At 36.9% G+C, this 26,411-nt stretch overlaps 1 protein-coding gene across 2 annotated transcripts; it reads left to right on the forward strand.

Annotated features, from left to right (window-relative positions):
- The first annotated feature begins 2,696 nt into the window (after nucleotides 1-2,696).
- Nucleotides 2,697-23,295, forward strand: STXBP3_1 (Syntaxin-binding protein 3). Of its 2 annotated transcripts, XM_051212018.1 has the most exons (12): nucleotides 2,697-3,009; nucleotides 3,045-3,176; nucleotides 3,213-3,286; nucleotides 3,319-3,394; nucleotides 9,615-9,870; nucleotides 10,713-10,797; nucleotides 10,958-11,088; nucleotides 12,327-12,438; nucleotides 13,607-13,813; nucleotides 14,415-14,675; nucleotides 19,238-19,354; nucleotides 20,281-23,295. In XM_051212018.1, the coding sequence occupies exons 1-12, from the start codon at nucleotides 2,982-2,984 to the stop codon at nucleotides 20,668-20,670; spliced, it is 1,869 nt and encodes a 622-aa protein (XP_051073306.1). In that variant the 5' UTR covers nucleotides 2,697-2,981; the 3' UTR covers nucleotides 20,671-23,295. The 2 variants fall into 2 exon arrangements, with proteins under 2 accessions (XP_051073306.1, XP_051073307.1); XM_051212019.1 differs by lacking the exons at nucleotides 2,697-3,009; nucleotides 3,045-3,176; nucleotides 3,213-3,286; ... (1 more) ...; nucleotides 19,238-19,354; nucleotides 20,281-23,295 and having other exon boundaries at nucleotides 7,580-11,088; nucleotides 14,040-16,488.
- Nucleotides 23,296-26,411: the final 3,116 nt, after the last annotated feature.

A 26,411-nucleotide genomic window follows, 5' to 3' on the forward strand; every position in this document is an offset into this window, starting at 1 on the left:
TATTACATCATAATTTGCTGATGTAGTGGTATTGAGTCCTAATCATACAATCCTCAAAGCGGAAAATGAGATAAATGGGGAAATGGATTTTCCAGATTTAGGACGGAAAAAAGGCCAACTATATGGAATGCGGCAACATTCATTCCATTGGAACGGTGCGGCTCGGACGTACAGGCGTGGTCATTCTTATGCAACCCATACCTTTCTACATTATATGTTACTCCATCCCTAGCCAAAATGTGTTCGTCCTAAGTATCATATTGTTACTTATCACGATATGATGAGTCTGTGTAGACAAGGCTGTGACTCACACGTAAGATCTTATATATTAGGCAGTCATATCATAGCATATCCACAATGACTCTTACAGTAACTAGCACATTTCAAAGTGATATGTGTCAGAAGTATATAATGTGTAACTAAGGAATAACAGGAAAATACATCAATACATCTTAATCAATATCAACGATATCTTACATATTTAGTTTATTACGTGCCAATGATCACCAGTAAATCAAAATACAGCAAGACATCTGGGCGGTTACATTTTGCATATATGTAATTGTTTGTGATCCTAACGTAATCAACGACTAAGAATCAAGAGGTATCAAATAATCACAGTCAGATGGCAAAAAACATCACTGCTGCTAGGCAAGGATCTAGTTTTATCCTCAAGTGAGAGAAAGAGCAAATTAATTAAATCAGACGTTCAAAATCAAGGATTTGACGAAGCAGTACACGTATTAACAGAAAGTTTAATATGTACTAAACGGTCGCACGAAGTATTGTGGGTAGATGGGACTGAAGAAGATGTGAATTGACGACCCAGCTGTCACCAAGATTTTATGTCCTTACTCCAGCACCAAAACTACAAGAGAATAGATCCACTTGTTTGCGCTAGTTCGTCGCAAATGATATCGAAGTTGGAACTTAGGGACTGTTTCAACTCAAAAATTTGTGAACTTATTAGACAACATCTGCAGACGGACAAAAAAATCAGCTCCAACAACGTATCTTCAAACGCATCAAGACATATGCTACATTTTTTTTGGAATGCATGTGCTTAAATATAACTTTATAATGTTATGTTCAATCCCTTCACGCTCGTTTAAAACACTAATTCATAGCTGTAAAACCATTATTAATGAGATCATCTTTGACCGATGACCTATAAAACTATTCATTTTAGGGATTTGTTTAACGCTAAAGAGTCCTTGTTTCACTTTTTGTTTACAATTTGTTTTCAAACAAGTTAGTCTCTGCATACAAATATCCACTTATACATTGTTATTGAATATGGAAGACGGTAAACCAGACGCTTTGTTTATTATACTTGCTGTTTTTTCAAACTATTGAGGTCGACCAATAGCGACGGCGACGCCACTAACTTTTTGGCTGAACAATACTCCCGGACATTTCATCCGACCCACATCAACTATACTGATGACAACTTCTGCATCTGCAACTACACAGGACTTTCCGAAGTGAACCTGAGCGCTGACTTGGTGTTCGAGAACCTGCAGCACCTAAGAAAGGACACTTCTCCTGGCACAGATATGGTTCATTCTGCTATACTAAGGGGAGCAGCTTCAGTCCTGGCAACACCGCTTAGCGTGATGTCCTCACACTCGCTAGGCCGAGGCAAACTACCGGAAAATTTGAAGCCGGCTCACATCACACCAATTTTCAAACGAGGTCGACTCAGCGAAACTTCAAGTTCCCGACCGGCAGCTCTTCTCTCTATACCTTCAAAAATCATGGAGTCCCTGGTATGCGATGGTATATATGACTATTTTCTGTCCTCAAATTTCTTCTCACCCCAAGAGCATGGTTTTAGGAAGGGTTAATCTTGTATAACCACCCTGCTGACTGCGGTGGACAGATGGACAAGCATCCTTGATCGCAGGGGGAAGGTTGATATCATGTATCTTGATTTCTCGAAAGCTTCTGATAGTGCCAACCATGTATGTCATATCAATAAGCTCAAACGAATGGGTATCATACCACCTCGAATTGATTGGTCCATTTCAAATCTGAAAACCGACAATTAAAGGTTAGGGTTAACTTCACTTCAGCTCAGGCTATGGAATGTCCTAGTGTGGTCCTCCAGGACTCAGTACTAGGACCTCTTCTGTTATTGATTTTTATAAATGATCTTCCACAACAGGTATTCCCAGACTTATTACTTTTTGCTGATGACGTGAAACTTTGGAGAGAGATACGCAACCAAGAGGATATGCAGGCACCATGCTATCTGTGACAAAAATGCCTTTCGAGCAAACCTTGCACTGGTAACATTGAAGCGCATTTTTGGCCAGTTTGACGGAAGAACCTTCCACATTATTCGTCCTCATTTAGAGCACGGAAACGTAGTATTTCTTCCCTCACTCGAAAAGGATAAGGACACTCTGGAGCGTATCCAGCTGCGAGCCACGAAATCAGTCCAAGGACTCAAACCTTCAGTCACTTAACCTTTACCCGTTAGAGTTTAGGCGTCTTAAAGATGGCTTTCTAATGGCTCACAGTATCCTTAACACTTCTGAACATCCCCTTTAACACCTACTTAAGCTTAGTCCCAATACAAACCTAAGAAGTAACACACAGAAATTGGAGATACAACACAGCAGAACGGACTGTAGACACAACTTCTACTCCTTAAGAGTTGCCAAATACTGGAATTCGTTGTCGACTAAACTAGTCCAAGCAACTTCTAAGGAGTCCTTTAAGAGGCAACATGACCTATTCTTAAGGACTAAGGATAACATCTTATTATGATTTACCAATCTATTTTTTTCCTCTTTTGTCGTCAACATACCTAGACTCCTGCCTGGAAGTATTGGTGATCCCTTGCTACCAGATATGGAAGCCCGTTTAGCGAAAACTCCTATTGCACCATTTCATTGAGAATTGAAGATAAGCACTAGCCATTGCGCTCAGTTCGTACAATTGCGGAACATAGCACCTATCTAAACTCCTAAACTATGTCTTTGAAACAGGCCGTCGCCAAAAGTAAGTCTCCTACTATGTACTGTCTATAAGTCTAGAATTGATGGATGAAATAATTATCCCTTTGAGAAAGCCTAAAGATTGGAAAGTTCTCGTTCTGGATCGATTAGCCACTAGAATTGTATCTTCGTGTTGTAAGATGCATGAGATAATGAATAACGGCATAACATGTAGTGAATATTTTCTGATAAATATTTATTTCGTAGTGGTTGAAGACATTTTTAAGAAAAGGGAAGTGCTGCCGATTGAGGCAATATACTTGATCACCCCTACAGATGAAGTAAGAAAATTACTATACTTCTAACTCCATAGTCTTTAAAACTCCTAATGGAGGATTTTCAAGGGTCCCAGAGTCAGTATCGTTATGCCCACGTCTTCTTCACCGAAGGTAGGTTAATTTTCAGATACTGTAATAAGCGTATCATATTTGCTCTCTTCTCGAGATGTTTTCCGTTTTTTAAAAATGATAAATTCACTACATCTGTGGCTTATATTATTTCCCATTGAAAATTAGACCAGAAGTTTTCAAAGCGTTCGAGGGACCTGGCTGTGATATCCCCACACAGGTCCCTATACTCATAGTCGGTGGTTGTGAAGCTTGCCACAAATGTGCGTTAGCCCAGGTTACTGTACCGCATTAACGCGATGAAATGGAATTTCCAAGACATGATGGAGTCAAATTGGCATAGTAGCGATGAGAAAAACTACTGAATCTGTTTCAAAAAACAGTAAAGATGCATGCGTCAAGAAATCCTGAGAGGAAGATTAGAGTGAATGCCTCTGCGAAATTGTGACTTATGCTGAGCTATATCGCGCATATGCAATGGTTGGTCGTTGTTGTTGTGCGTCCTCCAAATAGATAGTTTGCATCTACCGAGATGTCAGTTAGTGGCTTCCTGAACTGATACCATGTCCTGATTCATCCTCTCCTAGCTCTTTTCAAACACATTACTACTCCTGCTAACATCGCTCATCAAAGTAGGCGTGTTTAACATGTCTTAACCACCTCAGTCACTAATGATTCATAATCATTCAATCCACTTTCCGTCTTTGCTTAATGTCGCATGTCTAAGATCAACATCGCTCACTTGGTTGTCACATGAAACGTGAGCAATGGTTCGAGGAAATCTATGGTCCAAAACTTGTTTATTATTTATTTATTTATTTATTTGAACACAAATATTGGCACAAAAGGTCACCAAATATATATGTGCCACACAAAACAATGAGAATGGGAAGAGGAAAATGGTGTGGGGTGTAGAAGAAAAAGAAGAACAATAACGACCAGATTAGTGTAAGGCAGTGTAATAATAATAATAACAATAGGGGAAACGGAAAGGTACAACCAGAAGACATCTTTCAGTTAAGGAATATACAACCACTTTTTATGAAGAAAGTACAAGAAGGTTACAGCAGGATCGCCACTGACTTCTATTCTGAGCCATATCTTATAATGTCTCTAGCCACTGTGTCGCACCATCTCTCGGACCCCAACCAGGAAGTCGTGAAGAAATAACAGAAGCCAGCCGTTTGCAACTTTCCTTCATATCATGACACCATGTCATACACTGACCACCTCCGCTTTTTCCAACCAGTCCCAGAATCGGCAAATAATGCACGATGTGGAATTCCCTGGGACGACATTCGTAGAACATGTCCAAGCCACCGAAGTCGATGTTTCAAGATGGTGACACCAATTAGATTATCGTCTCTGTGCCCGAACACACGATGCCGAACCTCTGCATTACTGATATGGTGTTGTCACTGGATGTCAGCAATCCTTCGGAAACAACGATGATCGAACACAGAGTCGTCTAACGTCCTCAACTCGGAGAGGCCAGGTTTCACAAGCATAGAGCAAAACTGCTCTCACCGACGCGTTGTAGATCCGACCATTTACAGCAAGACTAACATCACGAAGGCGCTAAAGATGGCTCAGATTGGCATAAGCCGCTCTGGCTTTCACTATACGTGCATTGATCTCATCACTCACGCCACCACCAGCACTTATGCAGCTACCCAGATACACGAACTTCTCGACTGCTTTTATCTGCTTACCATCCAGGGTGAGTACAGGATTGGAATCCTGCCAGTCTTGTAGAAGTACTTTGCACTTCGAAGGTGCAAAGCACACACCGTACATATGGACACTGACTGCCAACTGATTAAGTGTGGATTGCATGCCTTGGGCATTATCGCACAGTAAGACAATATCGTCCGCATACTCAAGGTCGAGAAGTCTTTCTCCAGGCAACAGATCCACACCGCCATTACTTACATCCATCAGAGCTGTTTCCAGAATGTCATCGATGGCAAAGTTGAAGAGGAATGGTGAGATTGGGCAACCCTGTCTAACCCGACTGCTTGGATGGAACAATGGAGAGAGGTGGTTGTATGCCCTCACTCTGCCTGAGGTGTTTGTATATAGGGCTTTTAGGATGTTAATAAATTTCTCAGACACACCCTTCTTCAATAGACAATCCCAGAGAACAGTCCTATCCAACGAATCGAAGGCAGCCCTGATGTCCAGAAACACTACGATTGTTGGCCTTTGATAAGTACGACGGTGTTCTAACACTTGGCAGAGGATGAAGATATGATTAATACGCTCTCGACCAGAACGAACACCAGCCTGCTCCTCGCGAGTCAATCTTTCTCTGGTTTTGAACAACCTACGAAGTATGACTTAAGCCAATAGTTTGTACGCAATCGGAAGTAGACTTATCCCACGATAGTTGTTATGGGAACGACGTGAACCCTTTTTAAAGATAGGGACAACTATCGACTCATTCCATGACGTCGGTACACTCTCTAGTTCCCAGACCTTTGTAAACAGCACAGTCAGTTCCTTAACCAGAAAGTCACCACCATCTTTAAAAAGAGCCGGAGGTAAGTAATCTGGGCCCGGTGATTTGTAGCGCTTCAAGAGTTGGAGTTCCTTGCGGACTTCCGTCTCATTTGGTGGATCAGTCGTCACCAGCCATGGAGGGCAGGACAGTTTGACCGGTGTTGCCGGAGCAGCGGGCCAGTTGAACTGTCCTTCGAAGAATTCTGCCCATCGTCCAAGACATCGATGGATGTTAGTGATTGTCGTTCCGTCATCTTCGCAGATTGTTTCGCTCACACCAGACTTCTTGCTGCCAATGGCTCAGATGAGCTGTTAGAGCTTCCGGTAATTACCAGATGCAGCTGCTGCTTCCAGCTTATTAGCACGCTCCGACCACCAGGCTTCTCGGTCCTTACGCAAGCTTTGCCCGATTTCATTACGCAACAGCCTTCGTTCGTGGTCAATCTCACGGCCACCCAAAGTAGACGGACGGGCTTCGATGAGTTGTAAGGAGTCTGAAGAAACTCAGTGCTTATAAGCGGAACGTTTCGCGAAGCAGCAAGCGGCTTTACTCGCCATTTTCATGGCGTCATGAAGTTGCAACCAACTTTGTTGGCCACTGAAAAGTAAGGTAAGATTGGCGCAGACCAGGGTATGATCAGAGTCGAGATAGGCACTCCAAAAGGAGTGGCAGTCTTGTACACAACCACGCCAGCGGTAGCTGATCGCGATGTGATCAATCTGAATACAGGCTTGAGATGCAGAGGGAGGACGCCAGGTGGCAAATCGGCGATGACTGTGCCGAAAGTTAATGTCAGCCAGAAACAGGTTGTCGTCTTTGCACAGTTGCAGTAGACGGTCCCCGTTATCTGTCTTGCGACCAAGAAGTCCCCACCGGCCACCTAAACGATTCTCTTCTGTGCCTAGACGCCCGACCTGAGCATTTAAGTCTCCGGCTAGTACTACAATATCTGCCAAACTCACTTTCTGGAGAAGAACAGATAACTGGTGGTAAAACTCATCCTTGATTGCATCCGGGCTGCAATCTGTCGGGGCATAGGCGGAGATGACGAAAAAACAGCGCTTCTCACGCCGATTTCTTCTCACTTTGATGGAACTTTCTAATCTAACAGCACATAACCGACTGTTAATGGGGATCCAATCGATTAGTGCTGCCTCAGCTCTAGCGCTTAGTGCGATACCAACGCCAGCAAGACCAGACGAAGATACCATAGGGTCCCCGGATAAACGCACGTAAAACAAGATTTTGAAGCGACAGATGGAGAGAGAATTTGTAGTACTTCACCAGAATCTTGAGTACGGGTCTCGGATAGACAGCAGACATCGATATGAAGACTTTCCAAATACAGCAAGCCCTATCTGTTGTCCGATCTGCATAAGTGTGCGAACGTTGAAGGCAGCCAGTTTGACTGGTGCACGTGGTTTCAGAAAAACTGCTTCAGTATTCGTATTTGATGGTAGCATACAATTTTCAACCAGGCATATACTCGAGAACGTTTAGATAGAACCGAGTTTCCACCATAGGCGAGCTGGTGTATAAGTCGAAAAATAAAGATAGACAGAGTGGGAATAAAAGAGAGTGAATAAATGACATAGTAAATAATAATAATAATAATAATAATAATAATAATAACAATAGTAATAATAATAATAGTAATGTGGATCATTTGTTTGTTAATCGTATTTTCCATAATTATCGACAGTTCATATTTGTGTGTGAGCTGTGATACTGCCCGGGTGCCCAGACCGAAGCAGGTGATTTTCTTAAGGGGCCACACCCTGAGCCCTTGACCTAAAGGTCTAACCCACAAGGCAGTAGAGCATCGTGAGGAGATGCAGTCCCATGAAAGCCGGTGACCAACGATTGGCTCATACGCCACTTGTTCCCTCAGGATACTGGAGCCCATGTGCACCATCGATTTGGTTTGGAATCCGGTTAAAGCGCCGGACATTCGCTTTTCGTCCTCTCATTTTCGTAAACAACACCCCGCCACGAGAAGGCAGTGATTAGGACTTCCCTGACAGAGGTTGTATACGCGTGGTCGTGTGAGAGCATTTCGAGAGGGAGGGCGGGCCCACCCCTTTCTCGGTCATACCAGGGCATTTGGGGGCTAATGCATATCTTCTGCTTCGAATGGGCATGTTTCATGGTCATAAAGTAATGCGAAATGGACTGCTGCACAATACGCTCGCCCTTTTGTTGGTAGTCGGACATATATTTTAATCCGCAGATGATGCAATTTGGCAAAGTTTAACGGAGCTTCGTGAACCCGTGCTGAGATTCCAACAGACATCAACCCTTAAACTGTGATAAGACTTCTAAAAAGTGTTCGATGCACTTAGCTACTTCGCTCTTTATGGTCCATGTAGCAACAATTTGGATTTAAGGAGAGTGAAACGCACCCCAAACGTGCTTGGATTGTTACTTAAGATTATCATAAGATCCTGCATTATGTCAATGTCCTCACTTCATCTGCATATTGTAGGTCAATAAGTGGGCCACAATATAGGGGCGGAATCCATGAACAGTTAAATAAAGTAAGTGTGATTTCCAGGATATTCAGAGCTGAATTAAGTGAGGAGAGAAATTGTAAACAATCACGACAAGCATCACTTAGAGTTGACGATTGAAATGGCAATTTTCCATAAGCTCTGAGTAGACCAATACTGTTCGTGTAGAAATGGTTCACAAGATGTATGTACTTCTTTGGAACAACTTTCAAGACAGATATTGCAGTCAAATGCTGTCTTAAAGTCAAGAAATCCGACCATAGTATGACGTCTTTGGGTTTACCTTTCCTAAAATCTGTGTAGTGAGTATATAGTTGATACATCTACGTTTAGGTCTGAAACTAGCCTAGTTTTGCCGTGTTTAGTCCTCATGAATCCCTCAATAGTCAGACGATTATAGAGGTCATTATTTTAGATAATATTTTAGTCGAATCGATTCCTCTGTGGTTATCGCAGAAGGATTTCTGCTCTTAAAAACTGATCAAGTAAGCTATCGAAGCCAGTAAGATTTATTTGCATCTACCTTTTAAACTGTAGCTGGTATTGCAGTAATTTTAGCAGCTAAAACTTGACCACACTCTTAAAGATCTCTGGGGTTAATCCATCAGGCCTCCATCGCTTTTGATTATCCATAGTTTTTTCAACCCTGTTCCCATCCACCCTCAGTTTGATGTTGTCCTAATTCCCTTACCTAGATTACATTTTTCAGTTCAGTGTTTGGGTTTATTTCTTTTTTTCCAATGAAATAAAAAACGACCCCATATACTTTTTATGTTGCTTGTGAATCGATGGTCACCTTTGTTTAATAAAAAGAACTCTCCAGAGCATGTGAGTTGTGTTATGACATCAGCGGTCTCATTTTATGCTTCTGGCAACATAGTACCCTGAATGTATTAGTTAAGAATTTATCAAGTAGTTGTCTTCAGGTCGAAACGATTTTCCTTCACCTGTAAAGCGGGCGCTTGTAAACTTGGTGGATAATAACATGTACCATTCAGTATTTAACTTAATATATCAAACATCTTTTCTTGTTCTGTTACTTCTATTGCTTTGTAAACTGCAAACTGGTATGACTTCATCTCAAATTTCTTGTCATCAGGTCATATTTAATGTAGTCTAGTCATCTTTACTTCGCTACAAGTATTTTTATGCTTTGGGTGTATTCTTATCGAAGATATATGACATGAATGCCTCAGTCTATATACACCTATGATATTTCAGTTCTTATCGTAAACTTCATTGCTTCTAGCTTGCCCAGATGAGCTGTTCAACCGGCTTTGCCAGTCGAATTCCGCCATATTTTTAAAAACGCTTAAAGAAATCAACATAGCTTTTCTACCGGTTGAATCTCGAGTCTTTTCGTTGGATTCACCCATGAGCTTTCAATATTACTTCAATCCAGTAGCCAGACAACAGGGTTCGGGACAACAACTTGAGCGAATCGCTGAACAGATTGCGACGTTGTGTGCCACATTAGGTGAATATCCCGTTATTCGTTACCGCACGTAAGTTATTTTAAGAAATTCATCTTTCTAACCTCGGTATTGATTTTACCTGCATGACATCCAGAAGTTTATTAAATTTTCATTAACATTGGCTAAGTTATTGGTCTATGCAGCATTGGGACATTTTAAAAATTACTTACTTTAATGTAGCTGTTTTTGTGTAATTGGTATTCGAAAAATGATGCTTTTTGCTTTCATGGAAATTATTAATCTACATCGTATTCTGGTAAAAACACTAACACTCTGAATTTAAGTAATCTATAGAATAGAGGCTTCCATCATCTTATTCTTTCAAGCTGTATTGTTACCTATAGCACCACGAATTTTTCGTTTGTAGTTCTGGGACTGTGTTACTCCATTTCTCTGATCAACCTTCCTTTGATAACACGTGATTCTGATTTAAACTTTTGTAAATCCCACTGATATTTTAGTTGAGGTTAGGGAATGTAGCTTTTTAAATGATCATTGAATTATGATAGTTCCCGGCTAATATGATATTTTATTACGATGTAATTTTCCCATTTTAACATTCATATAGTGTGTCTATATAAATATATTCCATTCACTAATAGTAGGATGTATGAACTTTTATAAATTGATTCAAATAAACAATTTTGAAATTAAGATATTATTATTCACTGAAGCATTGATCGCCTTTTGTGAGTTCACCGAATATATTTGATTCGTACATAAATGTATGTATTATGAATAAGAATTTCTAGAGCTTATAGACGTTTGATGCACGATTCACATAATTTCCAGTAAATTCAGATTTAGTCATCCAGTATTCAACGAAAAAAACAGTTGTTTTAACAGTTTCAATCTTTTTTGGACCATTTTAGTCAGTTTGAAAGGAACGCCGAGTTCGCACAGTTAGTTCAACAAAAATTGGATGCATACAAAGCGGACGATCCTCAAATGGGCGAGGTTAGTCAAATGAAACTTCAGTACTCAAAGTAAAATATCGTAAATCTATTTAAATATATACTCTATCAAGTTTTTAGTATTCTAAATAGTTTTTACGAAGTTAGTTCAATCCATCGATAATGTGATTTTTTTATTATCAAAAACATGTTTTTTGTTCCAGGGTCCACAAAAAGAAAGAAGTCAATTGATTTTACTTGACCGGGGATTCGATCCTATCTCACCTATTTTACATGAACTCACTTTCCAAGCCATGGCTTACGACTTACTGGCAATTGAAAATGATGTTTACCGGTAAGCTGGGTTGCTTTTGTTCACTAGTTATTTTTTGAGTGCGTGATACTAATCCTTATAATAATAATAATAATAATAATAATAATAATAATAATAATAATAATAATAATAATGCATTGTGCACCAACCTAAGGTCTGTGCAATTTGTTTTTGTGGCCTGGTTCTTCTGTCTTAACGAATTATTATGACAAATCTGTTACGTAATCACGGTTGACAATGATTGACCATATAATCAAGTTGATTAATTTATTAGTACCAGTAAAAAACGGGCATAAAAGCATATGACAATTCATCAAACCAGTCATTTTTTAATCGATTTACGCAGTGATCAGTTTTAATCCAATAGTTTATTCAGTCACTGCTTAGAATTCAATGATGAAACAATATATTTTTTTAGCTGATCTATGATTTTTTTAGGTACTGAATGAATGTTTCCTATTTAATGGAATTCATTTAATTTACTACTAACAGTAGTGAAGTTTTAGAAAAGCATGCTTAATATGGGTAATATTTAATGAGTAATTTGTCACATAAAAGAGGTGTTTGAGGATAGAAGTCAATTTTTTTAGTGTTCGCTGTATATCAAAACTTGCGTTACATCATTTGTTAATATACTTAAATTAACAGTCTGATAAGACGTACAAATTTTACATTAGAAGTATTTATATCGATTTCATTTTCGCAATTTTCCTAATGCATGCGTTGGTCCATCGACGCGACTGTTAAATGTATATTAGTGATTTTGTTAAAAACGTCAGATACATATTTATAGTCAATAAGTTCTAATTAACCTTATTATTCTTTTCTACCATTATTCGAATCAAAAGCAAATACAAAGTTACTGGACACCTTTTGTGCTGTTTCTAGTACAACATAGTGCAAAACATTAAATATGGTTATTTTATTTGTATTCATATACCTATCTGTGAATAAAATTATTGGTTTCATATTGATAGTGGCAATCAGTGAAATCCATAGTCAGTATGCTATCATTAGTCGGAAAATAGTGGTTTAGTAGTTAAAGCATCTGAATTTCAACTGCGGAATTATACGTACCAAGCCTTCTCGATTGGAACGACCGGTTAGCCTCATTGGCCTTCATACAGCTGAATATATTAACTTAGTACTGACTATTAGTACAAAAGCAGTAAGTTGTATTGGAATGGAAATGGAATAAATTATAAAGTTTTTTCTCAAACTAATAACTTTTCTTTATTTTGAAATAATGGATATTCCAGTTACATCAACACATCAGGTCCTGAGGAACGTGTCAAAGAAATTATCTTGGATGAAACTGATGAGCTTTGGTGTGAACTTCGTCATCAACACATAGCAGTCGTTTCACAACAGGTTAATGTTTTTGGTATTTAATGAATATCTGAGTGTCTTTATATTACAAATGGCTTAGAGAATAAGAAATACCATTCAATAACTATTGTTTAGGATTCACGCTTGATGTATGGAGGTTACCAATACATTGTTTTCTATAAGCTTCATATCTGCGACCAAAATCATTCAGTTCAATGGCTTTTTAACATTCTAATTGTCTAGACCGAATATCTCAATGTCTAAATACCTAGGAGGCCATAAACCCCACTTTTTTCAGAGCTAAAAATACTACCCTGTTACTCTAATTTTAATAGGTAAAGTAGAGTTAAAATATATAACTAACTGGTTAGAAGTTGACTACTGTAATTAAAAGTAACCTAAAGATTCCTTTGCTCAATATTATTGTGTTTAGGGAGTGCCCAGATTTTCTAGTGTCATTAGGAGTGTGACAGCGAATTTATTGATGAGAGCAGCGTAAATGCTGTAGTTACAGTGAACATGATATGTAGAAACCTCGGTAATGCTACAAGTTCCAGTTTCGTAGAATTGCATATACACACTTACAGTCAGGTGGATAAAGTATACATAATTAGTTATAACGGGTTGAATTCAATAGCATGCGTAATTAAAATTATTTTTAGTGAATACAACTCAACCCGTAACAATAATCTTTGTGTGGTTGTGTGACGTTCGATGTGATTTTTACGCAACTTCTATTGAGAATTCTAAGTTCTGTAGTAGAAATTCTCGAAATGTCGAAAATCAATGGTTCAACACCATAAATATCAAGGAATTGTGTATTTTTATATGACTACGGACTCCAAACTCAGAGAAATGATTGGTATTTGGTTAGCGTTTTTATTTATTCATCTCTAACACAATGAGAACTGAGATAAAAAGCTTTAGGTAACCAGAAATTACAAAGTAGATTTTTAAAGCATTGGTCAAGCTGCCATTCATCGAAGTTTTATGTTTCTTGTATTCGAAGCAACAGAGAAAGTTTTCGAATGAACACCCTAAAAAACTACACTACTTCATAAATTTACCATCAATTTCGGTTTCGTCAAGATTTATAAGGTTGGAAAACATAGTTCATTAGTTAATCAAAACCATTAAAGTAGTCTCTTCATCTTTTTGTAAATCATAAACATGATTTTGTCATTTGTTTCCTGTTGTTTTATTCTAATAGGTTACTAGCAAATTGAAAAAGTTCGCTGAAGATAAACGTATGGTTAACGCAGGCGATAAAACTACAATGCGTGATTTAAGTCAAATGTTAAAAAAAATGCCTCAATATCAAAAAGAGTTATCCATGTATTCAACACATTTTCATTTAGCTGAGGATTGTATGCAAACTTATCAAAATCATGCTAATAAACTATGTAAAGTCGAACAAGTAAGTTTTTTTAAAAAACAACTTAATGAATCAATACGTAAGTATTTTACGACTAATTTTATACAGATCAGACTAAACAACTTCATTTATTGGAAGTTTAATTATTTAGTACCTAACATTTTGATTATGTAAGATTACCAATCTATCAGTTGGACTATTAAAAATTACCACATTGATGTACAAGAAAAAGATTATTTGCGTTATTTCGTTTTGGCTTTGTTTTTAGGTGCAAATAGCAAGTGGAATAAACTTTTCACAATTCAATCTTTAGTTTTGAAGTTGTCATAACGTTGTTCAACTTTTAAAGTAGTACGTCCGAATAATGAGCTATATCGGTCATTAATGGTTAATTTGAGTCGTTGGTGTTTGTTTGTTTATTTACTCATCCTTTTTGCTCATCTTCATCTTAAACAGTGTCATCATGTAATTTTATTTTCTGTCTTCTTCCCCTCACGTTGTTGATAGGAAATGTAACGCTTTGAGCTATTATACATTTTTCAGTCTGTCTACTTTTAGATAATATGGCGATTTAAATTTTCGAGTATTACTTTTAAAAGGAATAATTCAACCGGAATCATAATCATTTTAAACTACTTTTCAGGATTTAGCCATGGGTACTGATGCAGAAGGTGAACGAGTCAAAGATCATATGCGTACAATGGTTCCTATTTTAATTGATCAGTCAGTTTCAGCATATGATAAACTTCGTGTGATTCTTTTGTATGTTATACAACGGGGCGGTATAAATGAAGAAAATTTAGCTAAATTAGTTCAACATGCTCAAATCCCCTCATCACAGGCGTGTATTGTGCGTAATTTGATGCATTTAGGAGTTCCTGCTATCCAGGATGCTTCAGGAGCTGTAAGCAGTTTTTTCTCTAAAAATAAAGCCTCTACTAAACTTCCGAATTACTACTTATAAATAGTGTATTAACATTTTTGTTTATGCACTTTTTTAATTACTTGTTTAAGAGATAGATTGATTTAGATTTTCAACTTGATAGATTGGGTAATGTAGAAATGTTTAGTAAACTTTGTTCGAAACCAGGAAATGGATGTCAGCTGCGAAGACTTATAATCTCTCGGAATAATCACTTCTACCCAGTTTATATTTCAGTCGGTTCTGCACACTGGAGCACATGAAATTAATTACTTTCCATGCTGTGAGTGCTCACCGTATTATGTACAGTATCATACATATTTTTAGGTGTTTAGTATAACCTGTCTGCCGGATTGATAATAAACTATCATAAAACAACCTTGGTTATAGTGTTAGTGTAGGCTTTGGTATGTTTGGTGCTGCAAATATTATGAGGATAGGTAGCAACCAGAAAATTCACATTCTCGTCATATTATTTATATGGTGTATTTATCAGTGGTCTATTTTTTATGCTAAAAATAGTGTAAAAAGTTACCATTCTTTTTAAACCGCACTTATACTGTCTCCAGCTCTTATTATTTATCTAGATAGTTAACCTCTCTTTACTTTCACATGAAATGCCGTGATAAAAAAATATGTAGTTAGATTGTCCGAAATGTATCGCGCGATTAAACCATATTTTTGGATCAACTTGACCTTTTCATCACATCGTGCGAGTTTATTTAAAAGAGGACTGACTAATATCAAATTCCCCTAAATAAACGACTATCATTGTTAAACTTTAAATATAAGTGACACGAAAACAGTTTTTTTCGAAGCTTGATAACTGAATTATTCATTTGTAAAAGTAAATCTTTTTCAAAAGAATATCATATATATCTCCTTGTTTTTGGGGTAAACTTTTCAGGTCGCTTATGTCAAGGTAAGGTTGCATACCGTCTCTTAAAGCTGATTTAAACACAAATGACTAAACCTACTTGAAATCCTCTGAAATTATGTAACATTCTAACGGTCTAATCCCTGCGTTTCTCATTACGTTTACATTAGAAACCAATCATTTATTCAATATTATGTCTTTACGAAGGAAAAACTGTTATGTGTGCAAACGAAATATGGTGAAATATGAATGTCGGGGCGATAGTAACCATACTTTTTCAATGTTAAATAAAAGTGCAATATCCAGCGTTTTCGAGCATAACAGATGAATGCTGTAACTAAGAACATAATTTTCACTGAGGATCTCATTCCAAGCTCTAACTCACGATTTTTGCCTTTTTTTCATCCAACAATTCAGGACACTACAGCAGATATATTTTGATGGTTTTGGATGACTAAATTGAAGTCATCAGTGAAAATTACACTCATATTTTCAGCACTGACATACTGAATAAACTAAAAAACGCAAAATTTATTGAACATCGAAAAAGCATGATTATCTTCGCCCAAATGACGTAGCTGAATAACCTTATTTTACAATCGTTCAGTCTTTTTTTTAACCCGTTAACAGTATATTCAAGTTATTTGACGAAATTTATTTGTTATTTTTAAACAGTTATTGTAAGTTCACAATAAACTTTGAAAAGGTTTAGCCCAACATTAATTCACGTTATATCATATTCCAATTTACTGGGTATATATATTTGCCCCCAAATGCACTGGTATGACCGAGAGTGGGGAGTTCGCTCTCCCTCTCGAAATGCTCTCACATGGCCACGCGTATACAACCTCTGTCAGGGAAGTCCTAATCACTGCCTTCTCGTGGCGGGGTGTTGTTTACGAAAATGAGAGGACGAAAAGCGAATGTCCGGCGCTTTAACCGGATTCCAAACCAAATCGATGGTGCACATGGGCTCCAGTATCCTGAGGGAACAAATGGCGTATGAGCCAATCGTTGGTCACCGTCTACCATGGGACTGCATCTCCTCACGATGCTCTACTGCCTTGTGGGTTAGACCTTTAGGTCAAAGGCTCGGGGTGTGGCCTCTTAAGAAAACCACCTGCTTCAGTCTGGGTACCCAGGTAGTATCGCAGCCCTCACACATATCGAATGTGATTTGTGTGGCGCATATGTATTTAGTGCCTTCTTGTACCAATATCTCTGTATATATATTTACAATACAAAAGGACATTAAAATATGCATCAAACTATAAGAAAATGAGATTGTTAAGACATAGATAATATAAACTGAGTATGGCAAAAAAAACAATATATGAATGAATGTGATTAAAAAATAATAGGAAAAAGAGTTCATCTAAATAGAATATAACCAAAAAAGAATTTTCTCAGTGAAGTTAGTTCTCCTCACTTTTATAAAGTAAAACAAAATTACATTAGAATAACCAATCGCTTCTCATTTTAAACCATATCTTATAACGTCTCAAACTATTGAGTTACATCTTCTGTTAGATCTTAATCAACGAAGTTGTACAGGACCGACAGATTTCAATCCTATACAACTTTCTTTCATCATTATATAATAACTAACTAATTAAAAATCAAATTCTTTATGAAACTTTCTTTAATAAAATGTTCTATTCATCGTTTTTTTAATAAAAAAATAATTGGTGTTACAACTTCTTTTGCTTATTTTAATTTTAACAGCTAAGTAGTTATGTATCATTAATTTTCACACTGAAAGATAGTGCTCTAAACCAATGTTTATATAAACTTTTACTTGATTGATCGTTTATTTTATCATTCTATGGGTTATTTTTTTCCAAAAATACTTTAATAATCTAGTACCTAGTTATTATTTATTTATTTATTTGAACACATAAATATTGGTACAAAATGGCACCAAATATGTATGCGCCATACCATATTTGTGTGTGTGGGCTGCGATACTACCTGGGTACCCAGACTGAAGCAGGTGGTTTTCTTAAGAGGCCACACCCCGAGCCTTTGACCTAAAGGTTTAACCCACAAGGCAGTAGAGCATCGTGAGGAGATGCAGTCCCATGGTAGACGGTGACCAACGATTGGCTCATACGCCATTTGTTCCCTCAGGATACTGGAGCCCATGTGCACCATCGATTTGGTTTGGAATCCGGTTAAAGCGCCGGACATTCGCTTTTCGTCCTCTCATTTTCGTAAACAACACCCCGCCACGAGAAGGCAGTGATTAGGACTTCCCTGACAGAGGTTGTATACGCGTGGCCATGTGAGAGCATTTCGAGAGGGAGAGCGAACTCCCACTCTCGGTCATACCAGGGCATTTGGGGGCAGTATTTAGTTACCATTCTTCTTAATTCTAGTTTAATTACTCCTTTCAATAATAAACTATAGTATCTGTACGTAATATTCATTTTATTATATAATACAATTTATTGTTATTAATTTATATAACTATAAATAGATGATTATATTTAAAACAAAATTATGAACAGTAAAGATAAAATGTATTTTAAGGATTAAATTAATAATAACTATGAAATAATATGAGTATTATAATAATATAGTATTTTGTTTTTGTTCTTTTTATTGATTATCCAAATTATAATGCTTGTTCCTGTTAATTATAATTAATGAATTGAATACAATTCCGGTTAACAATGATTATGTTCTCATTCATCCATATTTTTCATAAGCTTTAAGTTAGTGATAAATAATGTAGATAGAAGAAAGTAACCGATATTTTTCTTTGTATGGTGTTTTTTTTAACAATGGTAACCGTAAAATCTATCTCTATGTTAATGATGTGTAAAGTTTGAATATCTTTGACTTGAACATTCAATTATTGAACTGAAACATTATTATCTTCATAAATGTTCTTTTTTCTTTGAAGTGTTGTAGAATATTTATTACTCCTTTAAAATGAGTTGTAATATGCGTTTATATGTCGTGTTAACATTTTAAGTCAATTATCTCGTTAAAAGTTTTTTGTTTACTTCATATCATGTGTCAAGTTGAATATTTAGTCAATAATACATTCGAATCACCACTATTATGCACTACAACTCCCGGGTGGGTAATGTTAGGATTTGGCTGAGTGATTTGAAGTTGAGGTAATAGATCAACCGATGAGCTTATGAGTGAATCTTAGTCTAAAATAAGTAACACACTGTAGTTGTTGTTATCCTTGACCTTGATTTAATGATTGGTCAATTAACTCAAAATTGATCGCTATTTAATAAAAATAGTAATAATATCTGTCCATTCAAACACTACGCTCAACTATCAATGACCCTATCGATTTATATAGAAATAATGAGGAGAAAGCTCAAGTGTCAATAAAAGCTAAAACAGTATTTTATTCCATCAAGCTACCACTAATGTTGCGGTGTAACTTTCTGGTTTATTTTTACTAAAATGTTATTGTTTTTCTTCAAATCGGAACATATATGATTCCACTTTTTCCCCTTTCCACTTGTTCATTAGCTTTCACTGTAAACCTTTAGTTTTCCTTACCTCATGTTACTAAAAAAGGTATATAACAGTGTAATGAAATGTTCATGATGATAATAACATCATGTCAATTATCAGAAACATTTATATTATAACTATTGTTGTCCATATTTTTCAGTCTTCTTTTTTGTTAAAATAGGGTATAGGGAGGCGTAAACTTCCTCAGCCTTATTTGCCTGCTAATCGACGTCAACGGGAGGATGGTCCACGATATCAAATGTCTCGATGGACACCTTATATCAAAGATCTTATGGAGGTAAGTAATCTGACTAATAATTCAAATACTGTTTTGCTTCATTAACGATTAATGTGATATGCTAAAACGATTCGTTGTTGAGCAAGGGCTGTACACACACTTCTTATAATGCTGATATGGGAAAAAGATAAGTGGAATCATGAAAATGTTAATTAAGGAAAAGGAATTTTAATGAGTATCATAGGTGAATGTTTTATGTTATTCAATGTACTTAGGATAGTGGTATAATACATAAATTTTGTCGATTTAATATTTTCGATGTGGCAAAAATAGTTCAAGAGGATGTTCAATAGTGATTAAATTATCTGAATGAATAATAAAATTATTACCCTTAGCGTTAACACAATGTACAATACCATTGAGAAACAATTACAAAAATACCTATGTGCTGTACAACATTGATCAACTATGTTATTGTTCGTCTAACATCTGACTGTTTGATTCAAAGAAAAATGTTTTACAATTTTATTGTTGCTTTAATTATAAATTGTTTGTTCTATTTTACAATGAGAATGAGAATCGTTTGAGATGAGTGTGTCGAGAATAAAAGTCAGTTATATATTACTTGTTTAAATCTGATTGGAGGTTAGTCAGCTTTTATTATCTCAGCTGATTAACTAAGTATCAATGCAATAACTCAAAGGCTATTCGTTAACTCGGAAATCGATTGATTTTTTTCGTTCCATCCATAGATGGAAATTTTTGGAGATATTTAGTCAAGAGAGAGAGAAGTTTTGGAAACTAAGATGTATTTTCGAATTGTTTGTTACTTTTATCCTATTCTTTTTCAGTTAGAAATTATGAACATGGTAACAGTGTAGATTATTTCATGTATGTTATATTTCATCTTTTACCTCTTATTTTGTTGTAATCTCTCAGTGACATAATATAAGTGTACTAATCACTTCGACGTTTTTTAACTTAAGGATGCTGCTGAAGATAAATTGGATCCGAAATTATTTCAGTACTTTGGTGGTGGCCCTGTTCGTGGTCCTGGAACGCGTACAGGAAATGCACCAATGTCTGCAAGATATGGAATGTGGCATCGGGATAAAAGTCAACAACCACGTTCTGGACCTAGATTAATATTCTTTGTAATCGGTGGAATATCCTATTCAGAAATCCGTTGTGCATATGAATTAATGAATACTGCGCTAGGTAAACAATGGGATATTATCGTTGGTGGTACCCATATACTCGTGCCGGAAGCATTCTTAAAGGATTTGGAGAAACTGTCTTATCCACCAGGGACAGCGCCTCCATCGGTTAGCAGTGGGACATCAGTTATTGTAGGTGCTGGTGGGGAACCAGTGTGAAATCAGTATACCCCATGAATGATTTATATTTCAATATGTAATTCACAAGAGATTGCAAGAGATTTCCTTATGATTTCCACTGAATAACAACTTTATTTACTTATATTGATTTATCTTTCGCCGCACACTTCTTCGTTAGTCAATATCATTTCATTGATGCTGATGATTATAATTGTTACTATTAATATTACTATTATTGCCAACAAGAACTTCATTTGTGTTTAACACTTCACCTAATCACTCACAACATTCCTCATAATTGAAGCTGTTGTCTTTTTTCCAACGAAAGACGTACTGTGTTAAAGTATACGTGCTCAATGCATATATCTGATACAGAACTATCCGTTTATTTACAATATTTTTTCAACGGTGCATTACACTTTATAATATAATTATTAAGTCTTTATTCAATTACTATTTGTGTTTATTAATTGTTGTTGTGTTCTGTGCATTTTTTCATTAACGGTGTCTGATTCACTAATTATTTTAGTTTCATGCTTTCATTATATTTAGTAATTTGTGTTGTGTAATATCTCAATTTCATCTATCCTATTTCTTTGTTCACTAAGATCCTTGTTATTTCTTTGCCTTTGTTTGTCAGTCTTCTGTGAACTCACTATTGAAATCATTTCTGTTTGGTTGTTCTATCAGGGAATTATTGTATTATCTTATTATTTCACTATAAGTTTTCATTATCTTTATTCAGTTAATCTTTGTAATGGAATGTGAGAATTGACAATATTTCAATATGATACGCATAATCCATGTTTTCATCAACACCATTTCTGCAAATACTAAAATACATTTAATTGACATTCAATTGAAATGATGAACTAAAGTAAGTTTATGTTCTGATTCGGATAAAATGTATTTTGTATGTGTGTGTGTGTCTGCTTATAATCTGTTCGTTTACCTATCTAGTCGTCGTGTTTCACTTCTCTCTTACTTGTTCTACAATCTTTTTCTTCTGTGATCATCAATGTTTATTTTCGTTTACTGTTTTGTGCTTAGTGTATTTCTTCTTCCAGTTACAATATTCCTTGGTATTATTTTTATCACTAATGATCATTACATTAATTACTTGCTCCTTTTATTTTGGCTATTAATTCATCTTATTATACTGGTAATTCATTTCGTTCTATATCTTTTCCAATTTTTATTCATTATTACAATCGGTTAAGTCTTGTTGCAACATCATTACCTTGCCTTTCTACAACTATATTCATGCGAGCATAGTTGTGTACGTGCTTGTTTGTAACTCTTGAGCGTATTTTCTTGTTCTCTCAAGAGTTACAAACAAGCACGTACACAACTATGCTCGCATGAATATAGTTGTAGAAAGGCAAGGTAATGATGTTGCAACAAGACTTAACCGATTGTAATAATGAATAAAAATTGGAAAAGATATAGAACGAAATGAATTACCAGTATAATAAGATGAATTAATAGCCAAAATAAAAGGAGCAAGTAATTAATGTAATGATCATTAGTGATAAAAATAATACCAAGGAATATTGTAACTGGAAGAAGAAATACACTAAGCACAAAACAGTAAACGAAAATAAACATTGATGATCACAGAAGAAAAAGATTGTAGAACAAGTAAGAGAGAAGTGAAACACGACGACTAGATAGGTAAACGAACAGATTATAAGCAGACACACACACACATACAAAATACATTTTATCCGAATCAGAACATAAACTTACTTTAGTTCATCATTTCAATTGAATGTCAATTAAATGTATTTTAGTATTTGCAGAAATGGTGTTGATGAAAACATGGATTATGCGTATCATATTGAAATATTGTCAATTCTCACATTCCATTACAAAGATTAACTGAATAAAGATAATGAAAACTTATAGTGAAATAATAAGATAATACAATAATTCCCTGATAGAACAACCAAACAGAAATGATTTCAATAGTGAGTTCACAGAAGACTGACAAACAAAGGCAAAGAAATAACAAGGATCTTAGTGAACAAAGAAATAGGATAGATGAAATTGAGATATTACACAACACAAATTACTAAATATAATGAAAGCATGAAACTAAAATAATTAGTGAATCAGACACCGTTAATGAAAAAATGCACAGAACACAACAACAATTAATAAACACAAATAGTAATTGAATAAAGACTTAATAATTATATTATAAAGTGTAATGCACCGTTGAAAAAATATTGTAAATAAACGGATAGTTCTGTATCAGATATATGCATTGAGCACGTATACTTTAACACAGTACGTCTTTCGTTGGAAAAAAGAAAATGCGCTCAACTCTTGAGCGTATTTTCTTGTTCTCTATCGACGTTTTTCCTCATTTCCTTCCTCATACACACATACGCAATCCCTTACAGATTATTGGATTAATGTCAGCAGAAAACATGACCAGCTTTCTTTATCTACGTTTATTTAATTATTTATTGGTTTGTTCATGTTGTTTTTGATATTTGCTTATTTATTACTTCCTCCAATTTTCTATATCATATATATACATAGTTATTAAATTAGTATTGTTCATAGAATTTTTGTGTCAATACTACATGCATTTGTCAATGATTATGCCTTCTCCCTTTCCGTCTTCAGTCACACTGTTTCTGAGGCTTACGTGACATTCGATAATTAGTGTGGATCACACTCGATGCAACTCCGCCTGTAGCTCTTATAGGGTTGCTGCCGGTCCCAAGCCCGGGTAAAGGAGGAGGGTTGGACATGGGGTTAGCGTCCCCATCCCGTAGAAAACTAACTCGCTAAAAAAACGCTTACCAGAAAAAATAATCCAAACCATTTTAACTCTGCCCTGGGAGTTAGAAGGTCTTCGTTTAGAAGAATTATGACGCTTCATGGTGAAACCCGAGTTCCTTCGGAAGCCACGAGGCCGATGCCCCTTCTAACAACCAGAGCAAAATTTTTATAGGTACATGGAACGTTCGAACAATGTGGGAAACTGGGAAGACCAGTCAAATAGCAATGGAAATGAGGAGATACAGCTTAGCAGTACTGGGAATCAGCGAAACCCACTGGACCCAAGCTGGACAGAAAAGGTTAGCTACGGGAGAGATGCTGCTATACTCCGGTCACGAAGAGGACAATGCTCCACACACTCAGGGAGTCGCTCTTATGCTGTCCAAAGTAGCACGAAATGCACTTGTAGGATGGGAATCTCACGGATCCAGAATCATCAAAGCATCATTGAAAACAAAGAAGGAGGGGATCTTAATGAATATTATCCAATGTTATGCACCCACCAATGATAGCAACGACGACATTAAAGATCAGTTCTACGAGCGGCTACAGTCAATCATTGAGAAATGCCCAAGGAAGGACTTAACTATTCTGATGGGAGATCTAAATGCCAAAGTCAGAATAGACAACACTGGATATGAAGATATTATGGGACGACATGGACTGGGAGAGAGAAACGAAAATGGAGAAAGATTTGCAAATCTATGTGCATTCAACAAATTGGTCATAGGAGGCACAATATTTCCACACAAGCGTATACACAAGGCTACGTGGATCTCACCGGACCACACTACAAAGAACCAGATAGACCATATTTGCATCAACAAAAAATTCCGAAGGACAATGGAAGATGTGAGAACCAGGAGAGGTGCTGACATAGCTTCAGATCACCACCTAGTTGTAGCCAATTTGAAACTGAAGCTAAAAAAGAACTGGACAAGTGGACAAACAGAACTACAAAGGTTCAATACAGCCTTCCTTCGAGATACTGACAAACTCAATGAATTCAAGATAGCACTCAACAACAGGTTCCAAGCCTTACAAGATCTACTGAAAGAAGAAGAAACTACTATGGAGGACAACTGGAAAGGCATCAAAGAAACATTGACTTCAACGTGTCAAGAGGTTCTGGGCCTAAAGAAATACCATCATAAGGAATGGATCTCTACAGAAACACTGGACAAGATCAAAGAAAGGAAGAACAAGAAGGCAGCAATAAACAACAGCCGAACACGAGAAGAGAAAGTCCAAGCACAAACTGAATACATAGAAGCAAACAAACAAGTGAAGAGGAGCATTAGAGCCGACAAGAAGAAGTACGTGAAAGAACTAGCAACGACGGCAGAAAAAGCTGCTAGAGAAGGAAATATGAAACAGCTTCACGATACAACGAAGAAACTATCAGGGAAATACAGTAAACCAGAGAGGCCGGTCAAAGATAAAGAAGGCAGGAAAATCACCGAAATTCAACAACAGCGTAACAGATGGGTAGAATACTTCGAGGAACTCCTGAATAGGCCGGCTCCAATGAATCCAGTGGACATCGAAGCAGCACACATAGATCTTCCTATAGATGTCAATCCACCAACTACGGAAGAAATTGGAATGGCCGTCAGACAAATCAAGAACGGGAAAGCAGCAGGACCCGACAACATACCAGCTGAAGCACTGAAATCAGACATCGAAGCAACCACAAGCATGCTTTATCTTCTATTCAAAAAGATTTGGGAGGAGGAACAATTGCCGATGGACTAGAAGGAGGGACACCTCGTCAAGATTCCAAAGAAAGAAGATCTGAGCAAATGTGAAAACTACAGAGGCATTACACTACTGTCAATACCAGGGAAAGTCTTCAACAGATTGTTGCTGAACCGGATGAAGGATGCAGTAGACGCCCAACTTCGAGATCAACAATCTGGATTCCGAAAGGATCGGTCGTGCACAGACCAAATTGCAACACTACGGATCGTCGTCGAACAATCAGTTGAGTGGAACTCATCACTATACATCAACTTCATTGATTATGAAAAGGCATTCGACAGTGTAGATAGGAGGACATAATGGAAACCTCTTCGACACTACGAAGTTCCTGAGAAGTGTGTCAGTATTATCCGGAAGTCATACGACGGACTACAGTGCAAGGTCATGCATGGAGGACAGCTGACAGACGCATTCTAAGTAAGGACCGGAGTCAGACAAGGCTGTTTACTCTCCCCCTTCCTCTTTCTTCTGGTGGTCGACTGGATTATGAAGACCTCAACATCTGAAGGAAAACACGGAATACAATGGACAGCTCAGAACCAATTAGACGATTTGGACTTCGCAGATGACCTAGCCCTCCTATCACGTACACACGAACAGATGCAGATGAAGACAGCCAGTGTAGCAGCAGTCTCTGCATCAGTAGGCCTCAGCATACACAAAGGGAAAACCAAGGTCCTCCAATTCAAAGCGAAAAACAGCAATCCAATCACTCTTGATGACGAAACTCTGGAAGATGTGGAATCCTTCACATACTTGGGAAGCATCATCGATGAACAAGGAGGTTCAGATGCAGACGTAAAGGCGAGGATCGGCAAAGCAAGGGTCGCATTCCTACAATTGAAGAACATATGGAACTCAAAACAACTTTCAACCAATATCAAAGTGAGAATCTTCAATACGAACGTCAAGGCAATTCTACTGTATGGAGCTGAAACTTGGAGAACTACAACAACCACAATCAAGAAAGTACAAGTATTTATAAATAACTGTCTACGCAAGATACTCAACATCCATTGGCCGGATACCATCAGCAATAGCCTTGTGTGGGAGAGAACAAACCAACTTCCAGCTGAAGAAGAAATTAGGAAAAGACGATGGAAATGGATAGGACATACATTACGCAAATCGTCAAACTGCATCACGAGGCAAGCCCTAACTTGGAATCCTGAAGGGAAGCGAAAAAGAGGAAGGCCAAAGAACACATTGCGTCGGATAATAGA

This window comes from Schistosoma haematobium, chromosome 1 (genome assembly GCF_000699445.3).
Source record: "Schistosoma haematobium chromosome 1, whole genome shotgun sequence".
Lineage (NCBI taxonomy): Eukaryota > Metazoa > Platyhelminthes > Trematoda > Strigeidida > Schistosomatidae > Schistosoma > Schistosoma haematobium.